Source organism: Mirounga angustirostris, unplaced genomic scaffold (genome assembly GCF_029215605.1).
Source record: "Mirounga angustirostris isolate CCGP_5_RB_7025 unplaced genomic scaffold, mMirAng1.0.hap1 SCAF_9, whole genome shotgun sequence".
In the NCBI taxonomy this organism is placed as follows: domain Eukaryota; kingdom Metazoa; phylum Chordata; class Mammalia; order Carnivora; family Phocidae; genus Mirounga; species Mirounga angustirostris.
In genome coordinates this window covers 10,525,208-10,550,393 of record NW_026991717.1, presented here as the reverse complement: position 1 = coordinate 10,550,393, position 25,186 = coordinate 10,525,208, and the positions used below count along the sequence as shown (strand labels likewise).

The 25,186-nt window shown below is 40.7% G+C and overlaps 1 protein-coding gene across 1 annotated transcript in view; it reads right to left on the bottom strand.

The window, feature by feature from the left end:
* Positions 1–937: 937 nt before the first annotated feature.
* Positions 938–25,186, bottom strand: part of SV2B (synaptic vesicle glycoprotein 2B) — a 67,750-nt gene continuing 43,501 nt past the window's right edge. The window contains exons 9-12 of the mRNA XM_045899462.3: positions 11,812–11,945; positions 9,226–9,426; positions 4,922–5,081; positions 938–2,469 (exon numbers count right to left, since the gene is read on the bottom strand). Coding sequence (XP_045755418.1) covers positions 2,286–2,469; positions 4,922–5,081; positions 9,226–9,426; positions 11,812–11,945 — 679 coding nt within the window. The 3' untranslated portion in view covers positions 938–2,285. The remainder of the gene's footprint in view (positions 2,470–4,921; positions 5,082–9,225; positions 9,427–11,811; positions 11,946–25,186) is intronic.

The following is a 25,186-nucleotide window of genomic DNA, read 5'->3' as shown; positions in this document are numbered from 1 at the left end:
CCAAATGGAATTGACCCCCAAATTACGGCAGCCATCTCTACACTCAAAAATTAATCGGATGTGAGATTTACAAGATCCACCTTAACTACAAATGCAGACTCTACCTGCTTTGTAAATTTCTTAAGTGGTAGCTGCTCGTTAAATTGTATCATCCCATTGAAGAATAATGTTACAAGGGATGTGGCCATCTCCAGGTTACACAATTCTCTTGAACAGACCTAGCCACTGTATTTCATAGTCAGAATATGGAAAGTAGATTACAGCTATGTTACACTGGGCCTCTCATTACTGATGTAGCCTTTATGTTATGCAACTCCTATAAAACACTGAGAGAAACATTAATACACAATAGTATATTTATATATTTGGGGGGATCAGGGTGTCAAATCAGAGTTGACATGCCTTCTTTCCCTGTAAAGAAAAAAAAGAGTGAATAAAGAGGTTGGAGACAGGAGAAGCAGAGTCAACATTTTAACCATTAAAGCTGATCTCAGATCCAAGGTGGAAAGGTGTCGTGATATTTACTCTTTCCTCCTGTCTACCTGTTACTCCAGAAAACAACGGAAAGAGGGCCTGAAGCTGTCCTGGGACCCAAGTGTCTCCCCAAAGCCGAGAAAACACTCCATGTGGTCATCATTACCCTGCTTCGGTTTTTGGAGATGCCTGGTAGGGAGTGTGTAGCACCTGACAGCACTCAGAACATCGCAGATCAACTTGAAGCATGAGTTCTTGCAAACTGATGCTCACCGGGCCTCGGCCAGTCCGACTCCAGGGACGAGAGCTCATAGCTCACTCTCCTTCCAGGCTAGACAGTTCTGGTGTATGAAACCTTCCTTTTCTGTGTCGTCAAGACTTCAGTCTATTGCTGACCCTTGCCAAAGCAGTTTTCCTGGGTTCCCCACCCCCATCCCCACCCCACCCCCATTCATGTTCCAAGCAAGTCTCAGAAAAGAATTCACTTGGAGCACTGAAGGGAGACGTACTTGACATCCACTGCATGCCCTGATTCCCATGCCAATGACATCTGTTTTCAAAGGTCCTGAACCGAGACACATAGCATAGATTTCTCATGGGACCTGACCATGATAACAAATATGGATCATGTTTTACAGCTAAAAAGAAACAAAGAATTTATGCTTTGGAGAACTGTGATTACTCTTCCCCATCCCTCCCTCAATCACTCATGTTGTCCACTGTGTTTTATTCTTGCCCATAAAGAGAATGCCAGAAGCCCCTGAACCCTTCTCCTGTTGTTTCTGGGGGTGCAGCAGCATCTAATGCTGGTACCCACGATGGTGAGCTTGTTTCACAAGTGATCTGTGTAAGAGAGAAAAGTAACTACTCCACCTACACAAAGAAAAGTGCCTGGACTAAATGAACTGTACAACACGAGTTTACGAAGTGCATCCTCCTGACAGCAAGTTAAATGGCTATAAGATATTGTGGTTGCATTTCATTCAATCAGACCTAATTTCCTGGGACCCCAAACACCAACTCCTCCCAAAATATGGCTAAAAGACTGGCAAATATTTGCAGGTACCATTTCTGCAAATTAAACCCAGATATAGCTATGTACAAAGTTAGTTTACAGAATACCTATCGCATTAAGTTTCTTTGAATAGATCAAAACAGGAATAAATAACATCCTTAAATTTACCACCTAATCGTCATGGAAAACTTAGGACACTTGGCTGAGGGGGAGCAGATTTCTATAGATATTGATCAAATATTTGGTTTTCTATATTAGAGTATCTTCAATGCTATTGTGCCAATTTTCAAATGGAACATAGGCTCGGTGATACTCTTAAATGCAAAAATATAAGTATCTTGTATTTCAAGCCCAATATTTATATGATGACTCTAACTTCCTGACAAGTCAGTGTGTTAGGTCATTGGGCTCTGAGAAACTTTATGGAGGAGGACCTTAAATGTTTCTCACCCTCAGATTCATTTTGAAATGCAAATAAGTCCTTGCACCTCACTAGGGGGAATACACAGTCCTTGCTCAGCGCGTGCACCCACTGGAAGGTGTGATCCTTCTTCCCCTGCTTTGGGCTGGGGAGACCCGAAGCCAAGAACACCACTCTGGGATTCTAAAGGTGATTCAGGACACCCCCAAATCAGTCACCTGAGTTACAAACATATTGACAGCTGAAATGGGTCCTAAACTAGGAGTCACAAAATCAACTTCTCCTCCCGTGTCCTCTGGACAGTGACAGGAAGCATGGGTGCATTTAAGGTTCTTGGATAAAGTTCTTCCAACATCTTCTTTCCCCAGAGGTTGTTCACATCAGGACCTGTTCTCGGGTCTCTGGCAGCCGAAGAGCAATCAGGCCACCCCCAACGAGAGACGCAGCGGCCAGAAGAATGGGAACCACTTTGGTTATCCCAACAAAAGAAGAAAAGATGGTGTTTCCCAGGATGGCACCAAATTTGCATAATCCATTAAGGATGCCAAAGGCTGTCGCCCTGTAAAAGAAGACGAAAGTCAATCATTCTAAAAGATGAACCAGACCTCCTTGGCATGAGCAGGACTGGGTCCTTTCTTTCCCCTGTTGTGAGGGAAGGTATAGTGAAGGTGTGGGAGGGAACTTTTGTTCCTAAATATAAAAGTCAAACATTCTCATTTTAATCAAATTTGGAAATACAGAATAACATAAAGATGCAAAAGTATATAACCCCACCACTGAAAGGCAATCACCACTATTACCAGTCTGGAGTATTTCCTTCACACTTGTTTCTTTCTCTTTTCAAATGTTATCTCTTTTTGAAATTGTCACAGATAGGACATGCATATTGTGAAACACTGAAAAAACAGAGAGAATGAAGCAGAAAGTGTCACTGTTCCTCCTCAATAACACCCTGACCCTCTTGTGGCAGATCACTGTTGGGTGTCCCTAACTAGCGTTTTTCCAAATGTAGACTACATTTCCCAGACTCCCTTGCTGAGGAGTCTGGCCATGTGACTATGTTTTTAGCCAATGAGATATAAGTGCAAATAGCAGCTCCTGAAAAATTTCCTTGAGAGATGTCACGAGTGGTACTTTTTGCTCTCTTCTCTTCCGTTTTTCTTCCTTCCATCCCACTTCCAAAAATGTAGATGGTCTCATCTTGGCCCATGGCTGAGCTCATGAAAGGGTGAACAACAAGATAAAAAGAGCCTGCAGTCCCTGGTGTGGACTTCTACAGGAGAGAAAAAGGAAATGCCTACCTTCTTAAGGCTGCAGTTATTTGAGATTTCTGTCACCCATGGCAAAACCTAATCCTAATTATTATCCCTCAATCACACTTCTGAGGGGCAACTATTATTTTTTTTTAAGTTCATTTCTTTTTCTTAGTAATCTCTACATCCAATGTGGGGCTCAAACTCACTACCCCAGTGATCAAGAGTCACATATTCTACCAACTAAGCCAGCCAGGTGTTCCCTTAATGATAACAGCTACTAATCATCTGTCCTTTCTTGACTCCATCTGTATACAGAGACTATATTCCCAACACCAGCTCTCTTCAACTGAAGCAAAATATTTCTTTTTCATATCACAGGTTTACTAAGAATGTGTCTACATTTTTGTACGTTAATTTTTTTACATTTTTAATCACTTTATATATAACTAGCCCCCAGTCCCTATCTTTTTGTTTTCAGAATCTGCTTGGATATTTTCACATGTGTATTTTTCCAAATGAAATTTCCAAAGTTGTCCCAAGTTTCCAGAGGAGGGGGGAAAAAATCTCATTGAATTCTGAATGGACTCTTTGAAGTTAGAAGGAAACAAAAGAAGATTTGAAATTTGTGTAAGAATAAATCTTCTTAGAATTTCATAAGGTATATCTTGACATATATGTAAGTCTTCTGTTTTATCTCTCAGTAAAGCTTTATGGTTGTCTTCACATAAGTGTTTCATCTTTCTTATTATCCCTTATATTCTTATATTCCTAGATATTTTATGATTTCTGCTATTATTAAATGGAATTCAATTTTACTTTAAAATTTTTGGATACATTTTTAAATCCCATAAGTTATTAAGTTAGTTTTATTATTGGCCACCTTATCAAATTAGTTTTCTGTTTTGAGCAGTCTCTTTAGTTAATTATTGTCTTGGGTTTCCTAGATGTAAAACCATATACCTTTGAAATAATGATAATTTTTCCTCCTCTTATTTTTTGTAAAACTTAGAAGCTCTTTGGTTCAGGGGAGAGGGCCTCCAAATACGGGATGCTGTGCTTTGCCATAGCTAGCCATATTCTAATACCTCTGTCACCAATTTGGGTAATATCATTAAGATTTTTTTGCAGAATTTCATTTACCTGCCTTCCACATCACTTCGCACTCCTTTTTGACCATAGGGCCACTTACCTGCCATCCTTAAAATTCACAATTCCCTCTCCATAAGGAGAGATAACTGCTACATAATGGCTTTGACCCCATGCCTTTCAACCAGGCTTCTTCCCACATGGCTTGCACAAAAATAAAAGTAAGCACTGGGCATTCCTATCACATTCTCTGCTAATGCCCTAGACCATCAGGACTCACCCCCACCTTTATCTGCCCTTGCCACTCCTCCACCCTTTGTTTATCTAGTTCTTCACCTTTCCCCCCCTCTCTCCCATTGGAGGTCTGTTTTCACCTCTCTCTGGAGTGCATGATACCTGTGGTATCACCCTCATTTCTCTCTCCCGAACATGGTTTGCACTTATCCTTTGTACCTGACCCCTCACCCCACTCCATCAGGCTTTAGCCTGCTCACCTCCATGCCTATACCAGCCCCCATACAGGAGAAACTCAAAAACCAAAGAGATGCTTCCTTGGTCCGTGAAACACCAGAAGACCAAAATGGTTGTGGGGGAGTATGTTGGAATGGGTAGACTTCCGGCCAAAGAAGTCCGAACAAGTCCCAGAGAGAAGCCCACGGCAGAACTGACCTCTGGTTGGTGGGATACAGCTCCACCGTGATCACATCCAGAGCATTCCAGGCTGCAATACTCGTCCCACAGAACAGGCACTGCCAGCCGATCATAGCAGACTCGCTGTTGCCAAAAAACAGGAAGAAGCAGCAGACCGCCGAGATTAGCATGGAGCCACCTACAGGGGGAGGTCAAGGGCAGAAAAAAACCCAAAAACCATGAAGCCCATGTCTTAGACAAGACTGTCACCCATAGGTCTTTCCCCTCTCCTATCCTCACAGGTGTGCCTGAAGTAACAGGTCACCTCAAGTCACAGGTCCATCTCTACACAGAGAAAGCATAGCTTGAACCCCCCACATGGTACTCCAGCCACAGGATTAGAGCCTTTTGAGTGGGTCATGTCACCAGAATTAGCCTCCCAGAAGGATTTTGAAATCCTCACTCTGTGGTGCTGCCCAGCCCAGAATTATTGGGGAGGAGGCCAAGGGGACATTCCTTGAGAATCTATTATATCCCAGACATTGTTCTGGGTGCCTGAGATACATCAGTATCAAAAAATCCTCTTGGAGCTTATGTGCTACTGAGAACAGAACTGTAAATGGGCTGCGGAAGAAAACCTGAAGGGCCTTGATCTTTATTCTCCATTTATCCTATCTCCACCCCAGACATCTGATCTGCCCTTCTCAGCCCTGACTGTTTCCTGAGAAGCTAGCCCCCAGGGACTGCATACCTGCCGCTCCCTTACCAGCTGGGAGCAGATAGGGGTTGGAGTATTTCTTCCCAATTCCCGTCCTATCTATAAAGCCCTTTTTTGGTCATGGCTGCATCCCCCCCCAGGACTACAGTTCTTTCCGGGAGCCTCCACCTCCATGGTTCCTGCTCTCCCTGGGCTCGGTGAGTGCTCTTCTCCCTGCATTCATCGAGGCAGTACCTGCTGCCAATTTTGCTAGCATGTGGGAGCTTCATCTGCCTTAGTTGTTCCCATAACCCTGTCCCCAAATAGCCAGTGAGGTAGGTACTATTTTTTTTTTTTTGCCAACATTTTATGGGTAGGGAAAGTGAGCCAGCACAGAGAGGTTAAGAGACTTGCTCAAGGTCACACAGGGAAGGAAAGGTGTGACTTGAACTCAGGCCTCTCCATCACGAGGGAAATGAGAATTAACCAGGTAGAAGTACAGTGGGCCACAGGGATCTATAGTAGGATTACCCCCCAAAGCCACATCCCATCCCTAAAGTCTCTTCACTAGAACTCTCTGGGGTGGATTCTTTTTCCCACCAACACTCTGGCTGGTACAGCTCATGATAAGAGGTCCCAAATCCATTCCATCCAGCCCAGAAGAGCTTGGGGAGTGTGGAGTGGATGCAGGGCATGGACCAGGGTATGGCTGGAAATGCAGTGGGAATAGATAGCGGAAAGAAAGAAAGCAGCTTCAAAACAACCAGCTGGGAAACAGTCCAAGGGCTCCCCTTCCAGGCATCAGGACCCTGGGGTACCTGTTGCCAAGGAGCCATGTTGGTGGCCTGGCCTGACCCACAAGGGCCTCCCTGGTTGGGGGGCTGCCACCTGGAATATCACCCTCAGAGCTCGAGCTGTCAATATTGATACCAAACCCTGCTGATGAGCTGGGACATGGTAACTGTCGCCTGGATTCTGCTGATTCTGGGAAGGGGCGGGGCTGTGAGCAGGTCACCTGGTAATGTCTTTCCAAACAGCTAGGAAAGAGACAAACATCTACGGGACCACAAGTGCCTTGGGAACCATATCACCTAAATGCATGCCTCCCTCAAAGTGGCCAGCCATGGCGCCTACCTTAGAATAAATGTTTATTGGATACAAAATATTACCATCAAATAAATCAAGTGATATTCAGGGAACTGACCTCTCAACTATGTCAGACAATCCTACTATAAGTCCCTGTGGCCCACTGTACTTCCACTCAGTTAATTCTCATTTCCCTTGTGATGGAGAGGCCTGAGTTCAAATCCCAGCTTCCCCTCCCTGTGTGACCTTGAGCAAGTCTCCTAACCTCTCTGTGCTGTCTCACTTCCCCTATCTGTAAAATGTTGGCAAAAAAAATAGTACCTACCTCACCAGGTTATTGAGTGTTAAATATGTTAATATTTACGAAATGCTTGGCACGAGGCCTGACCTATAATACATGCTTTATAAGTGTTTGTTCAATGCAATTTCTAGTTTATGTCTGTCTCTCCCAATAGATCATTTGCTCTCTGAGTATGAGGATGCTGTCTGTCTCAGTTACTGTTGCCTTCCCATTGTTGCCACACAGCCTGGCAGAGAATAAGTGCTGCATAAATTATCGCTTATTGAATGAATAAATGAGGACTAACAGCTTCATCAGGAAAACTACCCTGTTGTTAACAAGACACTACTTCTACCCAGGAAAGAGCGCGGCAGAGTAAGCAGGACAGATTCTGTGCCCCGGCAGATTCAAGAGGGAATTTTTCTGAGGAAATAGCTCTTTCCGTTCATGGAAAGACTATTTCAAAACAGGTCACCCACATCCCACCGAGCTATTTATTGAGCATCTAGTATGTGCTGAGCATCACTGAGAATATCACAGGTAACCCACCTCGCGCCAGACCTTCTACTAAAGATCGAAGAAAGAACTGCCTGAGCTCTTAACAGTGCAGCTCAGAACCAAAATACAGACATTAATAAAAGAGTGGAATACAAAGAATGAGAGATATTCATTCCAGCTGTCCAGCTGGGGGAACATGACAGGAATCAGTTCTGATCTGGAATACACGCATGATGCCAAGAAGGACTGCAGTGGCCACAAAGCAGATGTCCGCTCTCTGGCTGCCCTGCCTCCTTCCCACGCCCAGCCTTCCCTCTGCCTCCATGGGGGAGCGTGTGGTTGTTCCAGGCAGCGGGCCACGCCCCTGCACACCACCCCACCCCTCGTAGACCCTGCCTTCCCAAGGATGTCCTGGGCTACCCCCAGGGCTCAACCACAGCATTCGCTGTTCAACTGGGGCTGGAAAGGCCAGGGGCAGAATGGCAGAAATGTCACCCGTCTACTCTCACACACCTTATCTCATTGGAGCAAACGGAGGTATTACTTTCACAATTGTGAAACAGAAGCTCTGAGAAGGAAAGGAAGGTGTGTAGACTCATAAAGCAAATGTTGGCGGAGATGGCCACCTGACTCCCAGCTGCTGGTCTTACACAGGGTGTAAGCTACTTTCTGCCAAAAAGCTCAGGAGTTAAGGAGTTAGTCAACGCTGCCCTTCCCTCAGGGGCTTCAGGTCTAACCATCTGCCATGCCTACACATGACTTCATCCTCACCACAAACAGCATTCATGCTACTTTCACAATAATAATATTCAATGCGCCCCACACCAGCAAAAGCTTCCCTTGCCAAGCTCTGACCAATGTGCTCTTCTCTGACAAAATGACTATGTGATTTATTTTGTTTCCCTTTGAGCTTCGCTGGGAATGAGTTGGTATTAATTTTCCTGATCAACTACATCCCTAGAACAGACCCTTCATGTCATATATATCAATGTGTTGTTCTCATCCCCACCCTGGCCTTACAATATATACATTCTGATATGTTTTCCCTGGCCCTGGGTGTATATGTTTTGTTTCTTATTTTCCATGCACAGCATGTGTTTCTGCAGCAAACTGCTGAGGATCCTGGTGCAGTGAAGCAAGGCATGCGTGAAAACTTCTACCATTTCAAGAACCTACAGGGCACCAAGCACTATAAGATGCTCTGGCTACATCATGCTCAAGCCTCACAAAACCCTACCAGCTAGTTATAGGTACAGATATGGAAACTGAAGCCTGGAGAAGTAAAGGAACATGTCCAAAGTCAAACAGCCTTTAGGTGATAGGACTCGGACATGAGTCTGTCCACCTCCAAAGCCTAAGTGTGATCACTATGAAATTATAATAAGTAATGCAATCTATTTTAAACCCATCAGACGAACCAATGTTCATTGAAGAGCATTTTGTATTTTTTTCTGACAAAAATCTTACAAAGCAGGTAGAATGGGCATGTTTAATATCCTTACTGAAGTACTAATAGCGTAAGTGACTACCACAGAATCGCTCAGTCAGGAAATGAAGATGAGTCCCTGACCTGGACCATAGGTCTCAAACTATGTCTGTGGAGTCCTGGGGTTTTGGAGACATGCCTGCCTCCTGGGCTCCACACCAGCAGATCCCGTCTTACCTGTTTGGTTTCCAGTGCAAGATTTCTTTAAGAAAAAGAAAAAAATCCTCTTCTTTAATACACTTTGGAAGCCATGATCCCTACCTACTGGAGGAGATGAGGCATCCCTAGCTACTCACCAATCATCTTGAGCCTTCCAACTCTATCCATGAGCAGGGCAGAAATGATGTTCCCGGGCAGGACGGACAGACTGCCGAGGAAGCTAACGAGGTAAATCAGGAAGTCATTATCCTGCTCAAAGTCCATGTGGCAGCCCTCCTTCTGCTCCAGAAATGAAGTGTTGATAAACCGGCAGTTGATGAATTTATGCTCATAGAGGTCTGGGGAGAGAAGGACACCTTGGGTTCATTACAGTGAGCAGGGGCTGGGGAGAAATGGGGCGGAGGCAGGGATGGAGTCATGCCCCTTCCCTGGGCAGGATGCTCCAAGCCTCCGGCAATCAGATAATCTCAAAGTCAAGGTGACGTGTGGTCAGGTGTGGATGAAGAGAAAAAACTAACAATGTAATGACTGCTTCAACTTCCCATAAGCAAAGGGAAATGAAATGAACACTCCTGGAGTGGCGTGTCTGAATACATCATCTCTCAAGTAGGAAATGGTCCTGTTTTTATCAATGAGATGACACCAGGGTCCACACCAAGGCAGGGCTACTCCTCCGAGGCTACCCAGCTTATAGGAAGCAGAAGACAAGAGAATTGGGTCTGGATTGAGGTGACCACTCCAAAGCCCATGCAGAAACCTGAACATTCTTCAAAATAAAAACCACTTGCAGGGCGCCTGGACGGCTCAGTTGGTTGTGTGTCCGACTCTTGATTTCAGCTGAGGTCATGATCTTGGGATCCTGGGATCGAGCCCCACATCAGGCTCTGTGCTCAGGGGTTGTCTGCTTGGGATTCTCTCTCCCTCCCCCCGCTTGTGCTCCCTCTTTATCTCTCTCTAAAATAAATAAATAAAATCTTTAAAAAATAAAAATTAAATTAAATTAAAAATAAAATTAAAAACCATTTGCTCAGTATTTTCCAGGGTGGGGAGCTGGGGAGATGAATGTGGAAAGCACAGAGGATTTTTAGGGCAGTGAAAATACTCTATATGGCATGATAATAGTGAATATATGCCATTACACACTTGTCCAAGCCCAAAGAGAATATCCAACACCGAGAGTGAACCCTCCTGTAAACTCTGGACTTGGGATGATTCTGAGGTGTCGGTGTAGGTTCATCAATGGTAACAAATACACCACTCTAGTGGGGGGATATTGATAATAGGGGAGACAGGGGCAGGGGGCAGGAGTTCTATGGAAATCTCTGTACCTTCTTTCTAATTTCATTGTAAACCTAAAACATCTCCAAAAAAAATCAAGTCTTAAAAAAATATAAACCATTTGCTTTGGACCTCGTTCCCAAGTCTTCCAACACCTTCTAACACCAACTGTTTGTGCAGAAAGAGTGCCTAAGCAAGCTCTCATAAAATCTGGGTTTCGGGAACTGGCTCTGTAGCTGACCCTCTTTAACCTTCCTGAAACTCCTCCTACAAAATTAGAAAAGTACACCTAATTCTCTCCATCACTTCCCAGCACTGACATTTCATGAGTACAGGTGTTTGCAGAAATCCCCACGTGACAGTATGCAAACAAAGAGGCAACTTAAAACTTGAAAGAAGAAACTAAAAGATGCATCAGGTTTTAATGACAAACAGGCAATGTATAAGCCTTTTTAAGTTCAGGCTAAAAAAAAAAATTATGAGGGTACATCTCATAATGGATCACTTAGAGACGGAGGGATATTTGGAGGCCAGATATTGAACATTTTGGGGCTGACCTCATGGAAGAAGAAGATATTCTTGCATCAACCACAGTGCTGAGGCCCGGGAGAAAGCACTAATATTGGCACAATGCATGTTGTTCAGTGGAAAGATCACAGACTTTAGAACCAAACAACTCAGGAATGAATCCAAGCTCCCTAAGCTTGCTAGCTGTGGCCTTGGACAAGCGCTTAAGCCTGGGTTTCCTGAACTATAAACTGGGAGTAAATGTACATTTCTTACTGGAGACAATGTAGGTGAAGCCCCTGGTAAAGCTCAGGTAGTTTCCTTACGTCTCAATTCCCCTTGGTATGTTATTAACGTATGATGAGAGTAGTAAAAGTAACGAGGAGGGATAGAGTGGTGGGATTTTGTGACTATTTTTTAATCATGGAAGTCCAAAATGGTGCAATTTTAAAATATGCTTCTCATCTCACTTTATGCACAAGGCTTGAAAAGATACAATTTTCCCTTTTCCTTTATTATTGTGAGGACAGGAGCCTTGAAGTTTGCAAGATTCAGATTACATGAGGTCTTTGAGAAAGCACTCCACACATAAAATGCAGCCTTCCTGAAATACTGGCTTTTCATCTGTGTCATAGTGTGTTCCTACTGAAGACCTGCAGCATACAAGCATCAGTCTCCTTGAGACCAGAGCACTCACCCAGAAATTTCGTTTCCACTTCACATGTGATAAAACATGCAGACAAATTAAATGCATTGGTAAAGACGGTGCAGCTAATCCGTGCCATACCTGGGGCTAGAACCCATTTCTCCAACCTGACTCTCAAGAACCATGTCTGTGTATACCTTCCTTCTCCTAAAGCTTATGACTGAGCACTTTGCTTCTTAAATAAGACCAGTCCACCCTTGATACCATGCACCTACACCACCCATGTTCTCACCTGTGTTGTAGAAGATGGTCGATTCAATGGTGCAATTTTTGAAATAGGTATCAGTAGATGTAACGTCTTCAAAATAGCACTCGTCAAAGAATGTGTCCTCAAAAAGTACATGTTTAAAATACATCTTTGTGAACCTATGGGAAAGACATTAGTCCCCGAGTGATTCAACCAGGAAGAAAGAAGACTTGAGACCAAATTGGAAAGCACAGAAAGGCAGAAAAAGGAGAACTTCAAACCAAAGGGTGCTGAAACATTATTTTCCAAGGTTAGTTCCCTATTCTTTAGCTAGTGTTTATAAAGGAGGGAGGACAGCAGGAGTGTGGAAGCTGGTATCTGGCCCAGGTAGATACGGGGGTACTATGCAGCAGCCCGATGATTCCCAAATGCAGTCATGGACCTTCTGCATCAGACTCACTGAGATATGGAGTAGCGTGAAATGAAGGTACTGATCACGTGGCACTTTATGAGGAGCTTTAAAAACATGCAGGTCCAGGGCACCTGGGTGGCTCAGTACGTTAAGTGTCTGCCTTTGGCTCAGGTCATGATCTTGGGGTGCTGGGATCGAGCCCCACATCAGGCTCCCTCTCCTCTGCCCCTCCAACCCCACCCCCTGCTCCTGCCCTCTCTCTCTCAAATAAATAAAATCTTTTAAAAAAATGGCAGGTCCCTCAGCTGGTCTTAGTAGGTTTGGAAGCAATAGATTTGTGAGGGACTGAGAATCTTCATTTAAAAATTTCCCCAACAAAGATTTAGAGCAATAGGCACTTTCATTCACAGAGTTGGTAGAATATAATTGGTGTAGCCTCTTTGGGGAGCAATTCTGCAAAATTTTAAGTGCGCACTTGCATTGACCTAGAAATACCACCTCTAAGAATTGACCCTATCTATACTTGCTCATGCATTCAAAGAGATATATTCACTGATGCTCAATGCAACATTTCTTATGGTAAGGATTGATTACTAGACGGATGATGGGTAGGTAGGTAGACAGACAGACAGATACCACGCAGTGGAATACCATGTGGCTGTTACAGTTTTTAGGTAGATCCATATGCCTTAATATGGATCAATCTTCAAGGTATATTGTTAACTGAGAAAAAAATCAATGCAAGCTGTGACCATTCATGTAAGAAATTATATGCCTCCAAATGCATAGAATATGCCCCAAGAGTTACACAAGAAACTGGTCGATGTGTGGCCCTGGGGAGGTGCACTGGGATGAGCTTAATTTTTCCCTTATACCAAGCATACATATTATTTCTTCACTGAAAAATAAAACAAGGGTGGAAGCACCTAGGTGTCTAGGAGGTGCAGCCACATTTGGGAACCACTGCTGTACTCCAACTCCTACATGAACTTAATAGGAAAAAAAATATTACATTCAAAACCATATACTGACATACATTAACATCATCCTCTGCTGGACCTTTACCAAGCTTGGTCAAACTTTTAAGCTAGAAGCCTTGGATCTGGTTGTTTTTTGTTTTTTGTTTTTTATGTTATGTTAGTCACCATACAATACATCATTAGTTTCTGATGTAGTGATCCACGATTCATTGTTTTCATATAACACCCAGTGCTCCATGCAGTACATGCCCTCCTTAATACCCATCACCAGGATAACCCATCCCCCCAAACCCTCCCCTCTAAAACCCTCAGTTTGTTTCTCGGAGTCCATAGTCTTCCATGGTTCTTCTCCCCCTCCGATTTCCCCCCTTTCATTTTTCCCTTCCTTCTCCTAATGTCCTCGATGTTATTCCTTATGTTCCACAAATAAGTGAAACCATATGACAATTGACTTTCTCTGCTTGACTTATTTCACTTAGCATAATCTCCTTCAGTCCCATCCATATTGATGAGAAAGTTGGGTATTCATCCTTTCTGATGGCTGAGTAATATTCCATTGTATATATGGACCACATCTTCTTTATCCATTTGTCTGTTGAAGGGCTGGATCTGTTTTCATTTATGAAGAATTACAACTCATTCATTTGTCTATTCATTTATTTATACACTCAGTCTTCAGCAAAATTTAGGTACATGGTATTAGGTGCTATGCATACAGAGAGGAAAGACAGGGTCCCTGCTCTCAAGTCTAATTGGGGGGGAAAAAACAAGCAAACAGACAATAATACATGGAAGTCACCATGATAGAGTTGGCACAGGCTGCTGAGGGTTATTGTTTCTTTCAGGGCCACCACATAATTCAGTCCATGACCACATATGATGACCAGTTCTCCTTTCCCTTCATGCTATATTATATTCTGCTAACAACCCTACTCTAGAGTCACCTGTCATGAGCTTCTGCAAAAAGACCTCCCCCCACCCCCGCCCTGAGTAAGAAGGCCTAAGCAAGTGTTTCTCCAAAGAGAAGTCCCCAGAACACTTGCATCAGAATAAAACCAAAGGTTGTTATGAAAGATGCAGTTTCCTATATTCCTAGATCTCTTGAACCAGAATCACTCAGGTAGATGCCAGATTATTTTTAAAATGTGAGAGCCATTGGTCTAGAGAAGCCAAATTATTTTATAGAATTTTTCACAGGGTCAAATTTGCTACAGACTTTTCAACAGGGGCCTCCAAAGGCTATCACTGAACTCCAGATTTCCATGGAAATTGGTAAGCCTTGTGTTACAGGAAGATGCCTTTGATTTCAAAATTAATGTAATTTGTATGCTGGATATGTTTACTCAGGAAAGCTATTCCTGGAGACTGTCTCAGGTCTTTGCCTTTCTTAATATATCTTTCTCTTTAATATAGTAATAGGCTGCTGATGTGACCCTCAGATATATTTTAATGTTCTGCCAAGGGTGGGTGAGGGAGCAGAGCCATAAATCATAATGGGCCTGACATAAGCAGACCTTAAAATGTATTTCCAAGTGAGTTATAAAAAGCCAAAGTTATAAAGAAGGAGATAAAAGGAGAAAGGACCAAGGCATATTTTATGAGTCTTTATATAAATCATCCCCTGTCTCTAATTTATATACTGAACTGACTTGAGATTCTTCATTCATGAGAGTTCAAAGGCTGAAAGAAAAGTTAGCATAAGTATCTTATGGAACTTGTCCTGTAAGAAAACATGAGCCATTGGCAATCCAGAATCTATGGCAGGATTATTAATACAAACACTTTATCTCAGTTACCCTCAGGCCCAATGGCTAGTCCACCAAATGGTCTAAACTATGCCAAAAATTTTATCTGCTTTGTCACTGTATTTTACCTGATGGCATCCTCAAGAAGCTCTGTCTAATTATTCTTCTAATAAACAAGAAAATTGATCATTAAAATTTAGTGTGATAATTATCAAGATAGGGGTATATTCTAGGATCACTTCAAAGGGGACACTTATGATCCGATTGGGAAAAGCATGAGATGACATATCCTGAAGGACAAGTAAAAGCTATCCAAGTGAAGACATGGAGTAACTGCAGTCCAGGCAGAGGGAACAGCATGTGCAAAGACATGGAGGCATATTACATACACCCTTTAACTGCCTTTTTTGAAAAGTAGAGAGTTCTCTCCCAGATAACTTAAATCACTTTTTGGGGAGAAAATAAACAAAGGGTACAGTTCTCCAAAGGTTCCATACACATATCCTACTATCATATACCTTCCAGCTACAGTAAAATGAAACAGAATGGTTTGGAAAAGAACTGGAATTCTAGTCTCTCACATATTATCTCCTGTCAGATCCTAACCTGAGGTAAAGCAGAGCATAAAGAAAAGGATCATTTGCTTCAGAAAACATGTGTGGACCTATTTTCTTTAAAGAGAGGAAGAAGGTGGAAATCTTGCCTAAATGCTCCACGTAACTTGTTAAATTCTCTAATGTCATCATCAGGCCTGTCCCCCACTTCTGATACCACTCTCCAAAAACTGACGAGTGGAGTCCAACTTTCAGAGCTTAATCACCAAGAGAGCTCAGGCAAGTCTTTTCTCCTCTCCAGGCAGGCATATAAAAATCTTTAAAGTAGGGGTATTGAGGAGGTGGTTTTTTCTAGCTCTATATGGTTCTATAAATGAGGAGTGTCTTAACTGTGTGTTGCCTGAAAAGAAATAAAAGAGTGGACCTAGGATATGGCCATCTTTCTTCTCCAAATGATGAAAATATTATTTCATGGAAAATAAGAAGTATTCATGGAAATAATGGAGCTAATGTCAATCAAATAGACTCTCTAAAAACATATGTTCTTGAGCCTCAGTGAATCTGCCAGTAAACCCAACTTCCTTTCTTCCTTTTCTTTTACACTCAAGGCTACCCAAGTGCTGAAATTGCAAGATTGTATCCTGTCCCTTTTACAAAGATCCTAGCACATGTACAGCCTTTGGGAATGTAATTTAAGAGTTTATTTTATGGGAGAGTACTATTCCATGGTATAAATGTGCAAAAACATGGATAGATCTAAGTGCATAATGCTAAGTGAAAAAAATAGGATTAAAAGGCTTCATATTATAGGATTCCATTTATGTGACAGAGAGAAGAGCATTGTTTGCCAGGGACTGGAGATGGAGTAAGGATTGACTACAAAGTGGCATGAGGAAATCTGGAGAGTAATAGTATCTGGATTCGTGATGGTTACATGACTATATGCACTTGGCAAACTCACAGAACTATACTATAAAAAGGGTGAATTTTACTCTATATAAATTATAAGTTATACTCCAATAAAAAGGAAGTCCCAACAAATTTCTAAAGTAATAATATCTACCTCCAAAAAAACCCAAAACAAGTTCAAATGCTGACTAGATTGACTCAACACTCCTACACCCTATAAGTGCTTAGCATAAGAGATGTACCCATTCCTACAAAGGTCTCTACTGTCCTACATATCTGACTTTCAACCAAAAATTACAAGACACACAAAGAAGCAAGAGTAAAACAATATTATGTCAAACAAAATAATATTAAAAAACCAGAAGTAGATATGACATCATTGCTGGAACTATTATGTAATTTAATATAACTATCATTAGCATATTAAAGCCTTAATGGCAAAAGTGGATAACATGCATGCATGGTGGAGAATTCCAGCACACAGATGCAAACTATTAGAAACAGTCAAATAGAAATACTAGAAATTTCTTAAAGCAGTAAAACAGATTAAGAATACCTTTGATGGACTCATCAGTAGACTCATCATGTTTAAGGAAGGAATTTCTTAGCTTGTATATAATTCAAGAGAAGTTACCAAAACTACAACATAAAGGGGAAACTCCAGAAAAGACTTTGGGAAGCTATCAAACAAACTTAAGTGTGACTGGAATTTAAGAAAAGAGAAAGAAAACTTGTCATAAGACATTTTTGAAGGGGTAGCTCAGTTGGTTAAGCGGCCAACCCTTGATTTTGATCTTTGATTTTTGAACTCAGCATCATGAGGTCAAGCCCTGCATCAGGCTCTGTGCTCAGTTGGAAGTCTGCTTGAGATTCGCTCTCTCCCTCTCCCTCTTCCCTTTCCCCTGCTTACATGTGCACTCTCTCTCTCTCTCTTAAATGAATAAATAAATCTTTTTTAAAAAATACATATTTGAAGAGATAATGGCCCAAAATTTTCTAAATTATTGAAGCAGGTCAAACCACAACTCCAAGAAACTCACAGAACCTCAAGCAGAGTAAATACAGAATAAGAAGAGGAAGAGAAGGAAGAGGAAGAAGGTATATCTAAGTACATTATATTCAAATAACTGAATACCAACTATAAATGGAAAATTTGGAAGGGAACAAGAGGGAAAAGTCACACTACATTGAGAAAACCAAATTTAAGAATTTAGCAGACTTCTCATAAGAAATTATGAAAGCGGGCGCCTGGGTGGCTCAGTTGGTTAAGCGACTGCCTTCGGCTCAGGTCATGATCCTGGAGTCCCAGGATCAAGTCCTGCATCAGGCTCCCTGCTCGGCGGGGAGTCTGCTTCTCCCTCTGACCCTCCTCCCTCTCATGCTCTCTGTCTCTCATTCTCTCTGTCTCAAATAAATAAATAAAATCTTTAAAAAAAAAAAGAAATTATGAAAGCCAAAGACACTTGGGTGAAATCTTCACATTTCTGAAAGAAAAAAATTGTCAACCCAGAATTCTATACCCAGCAAACATATCCTACAAAAAAAAATGAAGAATACTTCTAAGACAAGCATTGAGAAAATGTATTCCCACCATAATTACACTATAAGAAATAGTAAAGTTCCTCAAGCATAAGGAATACAATATCAACTTACATTTGAAACTTGGATCTTCATAGAGAAATGAAAACCTCTAGAAATGGTTAAATTACAGGTATATCTAAAGACATTTTTTCTTTTTTAAATCACTCTAAAAGAGAATTGAGTGTCTGAAGCAAAAATAGTAGCAATGTATTGTGTTCTTATAGCATACATAAAAGTAAAATGCATGACAATAGCATAAAACATGAGAGAAAATGAGTGTTCTACTGTAAAACTCTCACACGTGAAGTTAATATATTATTTGAAAATAGACTGATTTATTAAAGATGTATATTGTAAGTTCAAGGCAACCACTACATTTTTTAAAAGATGAGTAAATAATAAGCCAATAATGAAGGTAAAATGGAATAATGAAAATAATCTAAATTAGAGCAGAAAAAAAATTTTTTTTAAAGAATAGAGCAGAAGATACAGAAAATAGCTAGCAAGATGATAGAAAAGGTGGATCCCAATTATATGCTCTCTACAAGAAACCTACTTAACTCTAAAAACATAATAAATTAAAGGAAAAAAATGGAAATAGTAAACACCAATCAAAAGAATACTGGAGATTCAGTATTTATCTGGTAACATAAGATAAAGTAAACTTAGTAAACAAGGAATATTATCAGGGAATAAGGGGTGACTTGCATAATGATAAAGGCATCAATTCACCAATAAGACACAACAAATATAAATGTGTATGCACCTAACAACAGAGCTTTAAAAATGGAAGTCCTATATCATACAGACTGCATTATCTGTCCATAACATAAATATATATAAATGATCAATAATAAAAAGCATTTTGCAGGGCACCTGAGCGGTGAAGTCAATTAAGCATCTGACTCTTGGTTTAGGCTCAGGTTGTTGTCTCAGGGTCATGAGATTGACCCCCACGTTGGGCTCTGCACTCAGCTGAGCATGGAGCCTACTTGAGATTCTCAATCCCTCTCCCTCTGATCCTCCCACTTGAGCTCTCTCTCAAATAAGTAAATCTTTTTTAAAAATAGCATTTTGACACTTAAAATGCACTTCTAAATAATTTGTGTGATGAAGAGTAAATATTACCAGAAAATATAAAATATATATTGGTAAGCAGAGAAAGTTGTTTGAAGGAGCTAAAGCAAAATTGGAGGGAAATGTACTTAATTAAATTCATTCACTTTAAAAAAAAATCAAGAAACACAGTAAGGAAACTAAAGAGACATAAAAAAATTAAATCCTAAGAAAGAAACATTAAAGAAAGGAATATTATTACTTAAATATAAAATATGCAAAACTCCAGTAAGACTGATTATAAAATAAGACCAAAAGCACAAATGAGCAGTATTAGCAATAAAAAGGGATGATTTATTATTGCAAATCTAATAAAAACTTCATAAAACAATGTTATGAAGAACTTTATGACAATATATTTAAAGCTTAAAAGAAATAATTTTCCAAAAGAAAAATGAGCATACTCGAATATATTAATGCCATTTAAAAATAAATTGGTAATCAAAGTCTGCTGCCTCAATTAATGGCAAGCTGATATAGTTATAGCAACTAGCTTTACCAAACCTTCAAGGAATCAACAACCCCTACCTTACACAGTTTGTTTTAGCAAAAAAGGGGGTGCACTATAAACTTGATACCAAAGTTGAATGAGAACAGTATAAGGAAAATATACACCAATTTCACTTACTCCTACATAGTACACTAGCAAATCAAATTTGTAAATGTATTGCCTTGAAAAAAAAATAACAATGAATTAGTAAGATATATCTCAGGAATCACATATGGTTGAAAACCAGAAAAACTATTATTTCAATATGTCACATTAGTAGGTCCAAGAAGAAAACCACATAGTTATCGTAATAGATGCAGAAAAACATTTGACAGACTCAATATACTATCATGATAAAAAAAATCTCAGTATACTCAAAAGAGAAGAGAATTTCCTTAACTTTCTAAAGACTATGATTCAAAAACACACAGAAGATGTTATATTTAAGAGGGAGACACCAAAAGCACCCACAGAGGTCAAGATACCCATTGGCACTATTCCTATCCATCACCAAACTGGAGGTCCCAATCAATGCAACACAATGAGAACACAATTACAGGGATAAGAAAGGAGGAGATAAGACTGTCATTAATATTTGTCAACGTGTCTGCCACATACAAGAGCCAAGCATATCTACCAAGAAGCTATCAAAATGAATAAAGAGTTGGGCCAATGTTTTAGATCCCAAAAATCATGTATAAAGGAAAAAGGAGGAGGAGGAAGAAAAGAGGAGAGAAGCAAGAGAGAAGAGGGAGGAGGAGGAAAATGAGGAGGAGGAGAAAGAGGAGAGTGTAAAAGCCCCACTCACAACAGCACCAGGAGCAGTAAAGCATCAGCAAATAAGCTTCACAAAATACATACAACATCGATTTTTTTTTTTAAGTAGACTCCACACCCAGCGTGCAGCCCAGTGCAGGACTTGAACTCACAAGCCTGAGAAGGAAACCTGAGCTGAAATCAAGAGTTGGACACTTAACCAACTGAGTCACCCAGATGCCCCCATACAGAAACTTTATAGAGGACATTATAAACCATTATGGAAGGACATCAAAGAATGACTAAGTCAACAGAGAGAAATACAATATGCAATGACTGGGAGACCCTATACTCTAAAGATGTCCCCCAATGAATCTAGACATTCTATGTCATTCCAATCAAAATCCCAACCACCTGTTTTTAATGGGATTTTAGAACTTGATCCTAAAATTCATCTGAAAAAGCACAGGGGCAAAACCAGCCAAGAAAAATGTTAAGAACAAGGTGGAAGACACTAATCCTCCTGGAAACACAACAAAACAATAAAGTTAATGGCAATGAAGTCAGTATGGTAAAGGGAGAGACAAATAAAACCATGGAACCAGAGAGCCCAGAAACACGGTGATACATAAGAGGAACTCTGACTTACCCTAGAAGTATGACTATATACCAACAGGGAAAAGATGGGCAATTTTACAAATGCAGAAATAATTGGCTATTCACATGGGGGGAACATCAAAGTATTCCTCTCTCATAGAGATCATATTCAGGTAAATTAAGGCCTTGCATGTGAAAAGAAGCTTTAAAAAAGAGAAACAAACTGAAAATGACTTTTCTCACTTCAAACATGAAAGATTTCTTAAATAAGAGCCAAAAGGCACACACCTTAAAGGGAAAGGTGACAAACCTAGCATTAGAATATAGAGCATCTGCCCAAGAAAGGGCTCCTGAAGTGAAGTAAAAAAGCAAGCCACGGACTATCAGAACCAAGAGGAACCTGAGGATGTGATGTGGTGGCCTGGGTGCGATGCTGGGATAGAGAAAGAACAGTGGGTAAAAGGAAATCTGAGTGTGGGTGCCTGGTGGCTCAGTCAGTTAAGGATCTGCCTTCGGCTCAGGTCATGATCTCAGGGTCCTGGGATGGAGCCCCTCATCAGGCTCCCTGCCTGGTGGGGAGGCTGCTTCTTCCTCTCCCTCTGCAGCTCCCCCCTGCTCATGGTCTCTCTCACTCTCTCTCTCAAATAAATAAATAAAATCTTTTTTAAAAAACCCTAATTTTATACCAAAAAAAAGTTGCAAAATTTATAGTATAATTATACATTTACATATACAACATGGTATGATATTTATCTAAACTTTAAACCATACAAAAGAATACTGTACAACATTGACAGATATAGAAACACACGGGAAAAGTACAAAAACACCCTTCAATGTAAAACGCCAGGTTTATTTTTATTTTTACTTGTTCATCTCCCACTCCAAATCCCCCCCTTCATTCTTCCCCTCCTGCTATCTTCTTTTTTTTTTAACATATAATGTATTATTTGTTTCAGAGGTACAGATCTGTGATTCAACAGTCTTGCACAATTCACAGCGCTCACCATAGCACATACCCTTCCCAATGTCTGTCACCCAGCCACCCCATCCCTCCCACCCCCCACCACTCCAGCAGCCCTCAGTTTGTTTCCTGAGATTAAGAATTCTTCATATCAGTGAGGTCATATGATACATGTCTTTCTCTGATTGACTTATTTCGCTCAGCATAACACCCTCCAGTTCCATCCACGTCATTGCAAATGGCAAGATTTCATTCCTTTTGATGGCTGCATAATATTCCATTGTATATATATATACCACTTCTTCTTTATCCATTCATCTGTCGATGGACATCTTGGCTCTTTCCACAGTTTGGCTATTGTGGACATTGCTGCTATAAACTTCGGGGTGCATGTACCCCTTTGGATCACTACATTTCTATCTTTGGGGTAAATACCCAGTAATGCAATTGCTGGGTCGTAGGGTAACTCTATTTTCAACTTTTTGAAGAAACTCCATACTGTTTTCCAGAGTGATTGCACCAGCTTGCATTCCCACCAACACTGTAGGAAGGTTCCCCTTTCTCCGCATCCCTGCCAACATCTATCATTTCCTGACTTGTTAATTTTAGCCATTCTGACTGGTGTGAGGTGGTATCTCATTGAGGTTTTGATTTGGATTTCCCTGATGCCGAGTGATGCTGAGCACTTTTTCATGTGTCTGTTGGCCATTTGGATGTCTTCTTTGGGAAAATGTCTGTTCATGTCTTCTGCCCATTTCTTGATTGGATCATTTGTTTTTTGGGTGTTGAGTTTAAGAAGTTCTTTAGAGATTTTGGAAACTAGCCCTTTATCTGATATGTCATTTGCAAGTATCTTCTCCCATTCTGTCGGTTGTCTTTTGGTTTTGTTGACTGTTTCTTTTGCTCTGCAAAAGCTTTTTATCTTGATGAAATCCCGATAGTTCATTTTTGCCCTTGCTTCCCTTGCCTTTGGCAATGTTTCTAGGAAGAAGTTGCTGCAGCTGAGGTCGAAGAGGTTATTGCCTGTGTTGTCCTTTAGGATTCTGATGGACTCCTGTCTCACATTGAGGTCTTTCAACCATTTGGAGTCTATTTTTGTGTGTGGTGTAAGGAAATGGTCCAGTTTCATTCTTCTGCATGTGGCTATCCAATTTTCCCAACACCATTTGTTGAAGAGACTGTCTTTTTTCCATTGGACATTCTTTCCTGCTTTGTCAAAGATTAGTTGACCATGGAATTGAGGGTCCATTTCTGGCCTCTCTGTTCTGTTACACTGATCTATGTGTCTGTTTTTGTGCCAGTACCATACTGTCTTGATGATGACAGCTTTGTAATAGAGCTGGAAGTCCAGAATTATGATGCCGCCAGCTTTGCTTTTCTTTTCCACATTCCTCTGCCTATTCGGGGTCTTTTCTGGTTCCATACAAATTTTAGGATTATTTGTTCCATTTCTTTGAAAAAAGTGGATGGTATTTTGATGGGGATTGCATTGAATGTGTAGATTGCTCTAGGTAACATCAACATCTTCACAATATTTGTTCTTCCAATGCATGAGCATGGAACGGTTTTCCATTTCTTTGTGTCTTCCTCAATTTCTTTCATGAGTATTTTATGGTTTTCTGAGTACAGATTCTTTGCCTCTTTGGTTAGATTTATTCCTAGATATCTTATGGTTTTGGGTGCAATTGTAGATGGGATCGACTCCTTAATTTCTCTTTCTTCTGTCTTGTTGGTGGTGTATAGGAATGTCACTGATTTCTGTGCATTGATTTTCTATCCTGCCACTTGACTGAATTCCTGTATGAGTTCTAGCAGTTTTGGGGTAGAGTCTTTTGGGTTTTCCACATAAAGTATCACATCATCTGCAAAGAGTGAGAGTTTGACTTCTTCTTTGCCAATTCGGATGCCTTTTATTTCTTTTTGTTGTCTGATTGCTGTGGCTAGGACTTCTACTACTATGTTGAATAGCAGTGGTGATAGTGGACATCCCTGCTGTGTTCCTGACCTTAGGGGGAAAGCTCTCAGTTTTTGCCAATTGAGAATGATATTCGCTGTGGGTTTTTCATAGATGGCTTTTATGATATTGAGGTATGTACCCATTATCCCTATATTCTGAAGAGTTTTGATCAAGAAAGGATGCTGTACTTTGTCAAAAGCTTTTTCCGCATCTATTGAGAGGATCATATGGTTCTTGTTCTTTCTTTTATCAATGTATTGTATCACATTGATTGATTTGCGGATGTTGAACCAACCTTGCAGCCCAGGGATAAATCCCACGTGGTCATGGTGAATAATCCTTTTAATGTACTGTTGGATCCTATTGGCTAGTATTTTGGTGAGAATTTTTGCATCCATGTTCATCAGGGATATTGGTCTGTAATTCTCCTTTTTGATGGGGTCTTTGTCTGGTTTTCAGATCAAGGTAATGGTGGCCTCCTAAAATGAGTTTGGAAGTTTTCTTTCCAGTTCTATTTCTTGGAACAGTTTCAGAAGAATAGGTATTAATTCTTCTTTAAGTGTTTGGTAGAATTCCCCTGGGAAGCCATCTGGCCCTGGGCTCTTGTTTGTTGGGAGATTTTTGATGACTGCTTCAATTTCCTTCGTGGTTATAGGTCTGTTCAGGTTTTCTATTCCTTCCTGGTTCAGTTTTGGTAGTTGATACATCTCTAGGAATGCATCCATTTCTTCCAGGTTATCTAATTTGCTGGCATAGAGTTGCTCATAATATGTTCTTATAATTGTTTGTATTTCTTTGGTGTTGCTTGTGATCTCTCCTCTTTCATTCATGATTTTGTTGATTTGGGTCATTTCTCTTTTCTTTTTGATAAGTCTGGCCAGGGGTTTATCAATCTTGTTAATTCTTTCAAAGAACCAGTTCCTAGTTTTGTTGATCTGTTCTACTGTTCTTTTGGTTTCTATTTCATTGACTTCTGCTCTGATCTTTATTATTTCTCTTCTCCTGCTGGGTATAGGCTTTATTTGCTATTCTTTCTCTAGCTCCTTTAGGTGTAGGGTTAGGTTGTGTACTTGAGACCTTTCTTGTTTCTTGAGAAAGGCTTGTATTGCTATATATTTTCCTCTTAGGACTGCCTTTGCTGTATCCCAAAGATTTTGAATAGTTGTGTTTTCATTTTCATTGGTTTCCATGAATTTTTTTAATTCTTCTTGAATTTCCTGGTTGACCCATTCATTCTTTAGTAGGATGCTCTTTAGCCTCCATGTATTTGAGTTCTTTCTGACTTTCCTCTTGTGATTGAGTTCTAGTTTCAAAGCATTGTGGTCTAAATATAGGCAGGGAATGATCCCAATCTTTTAG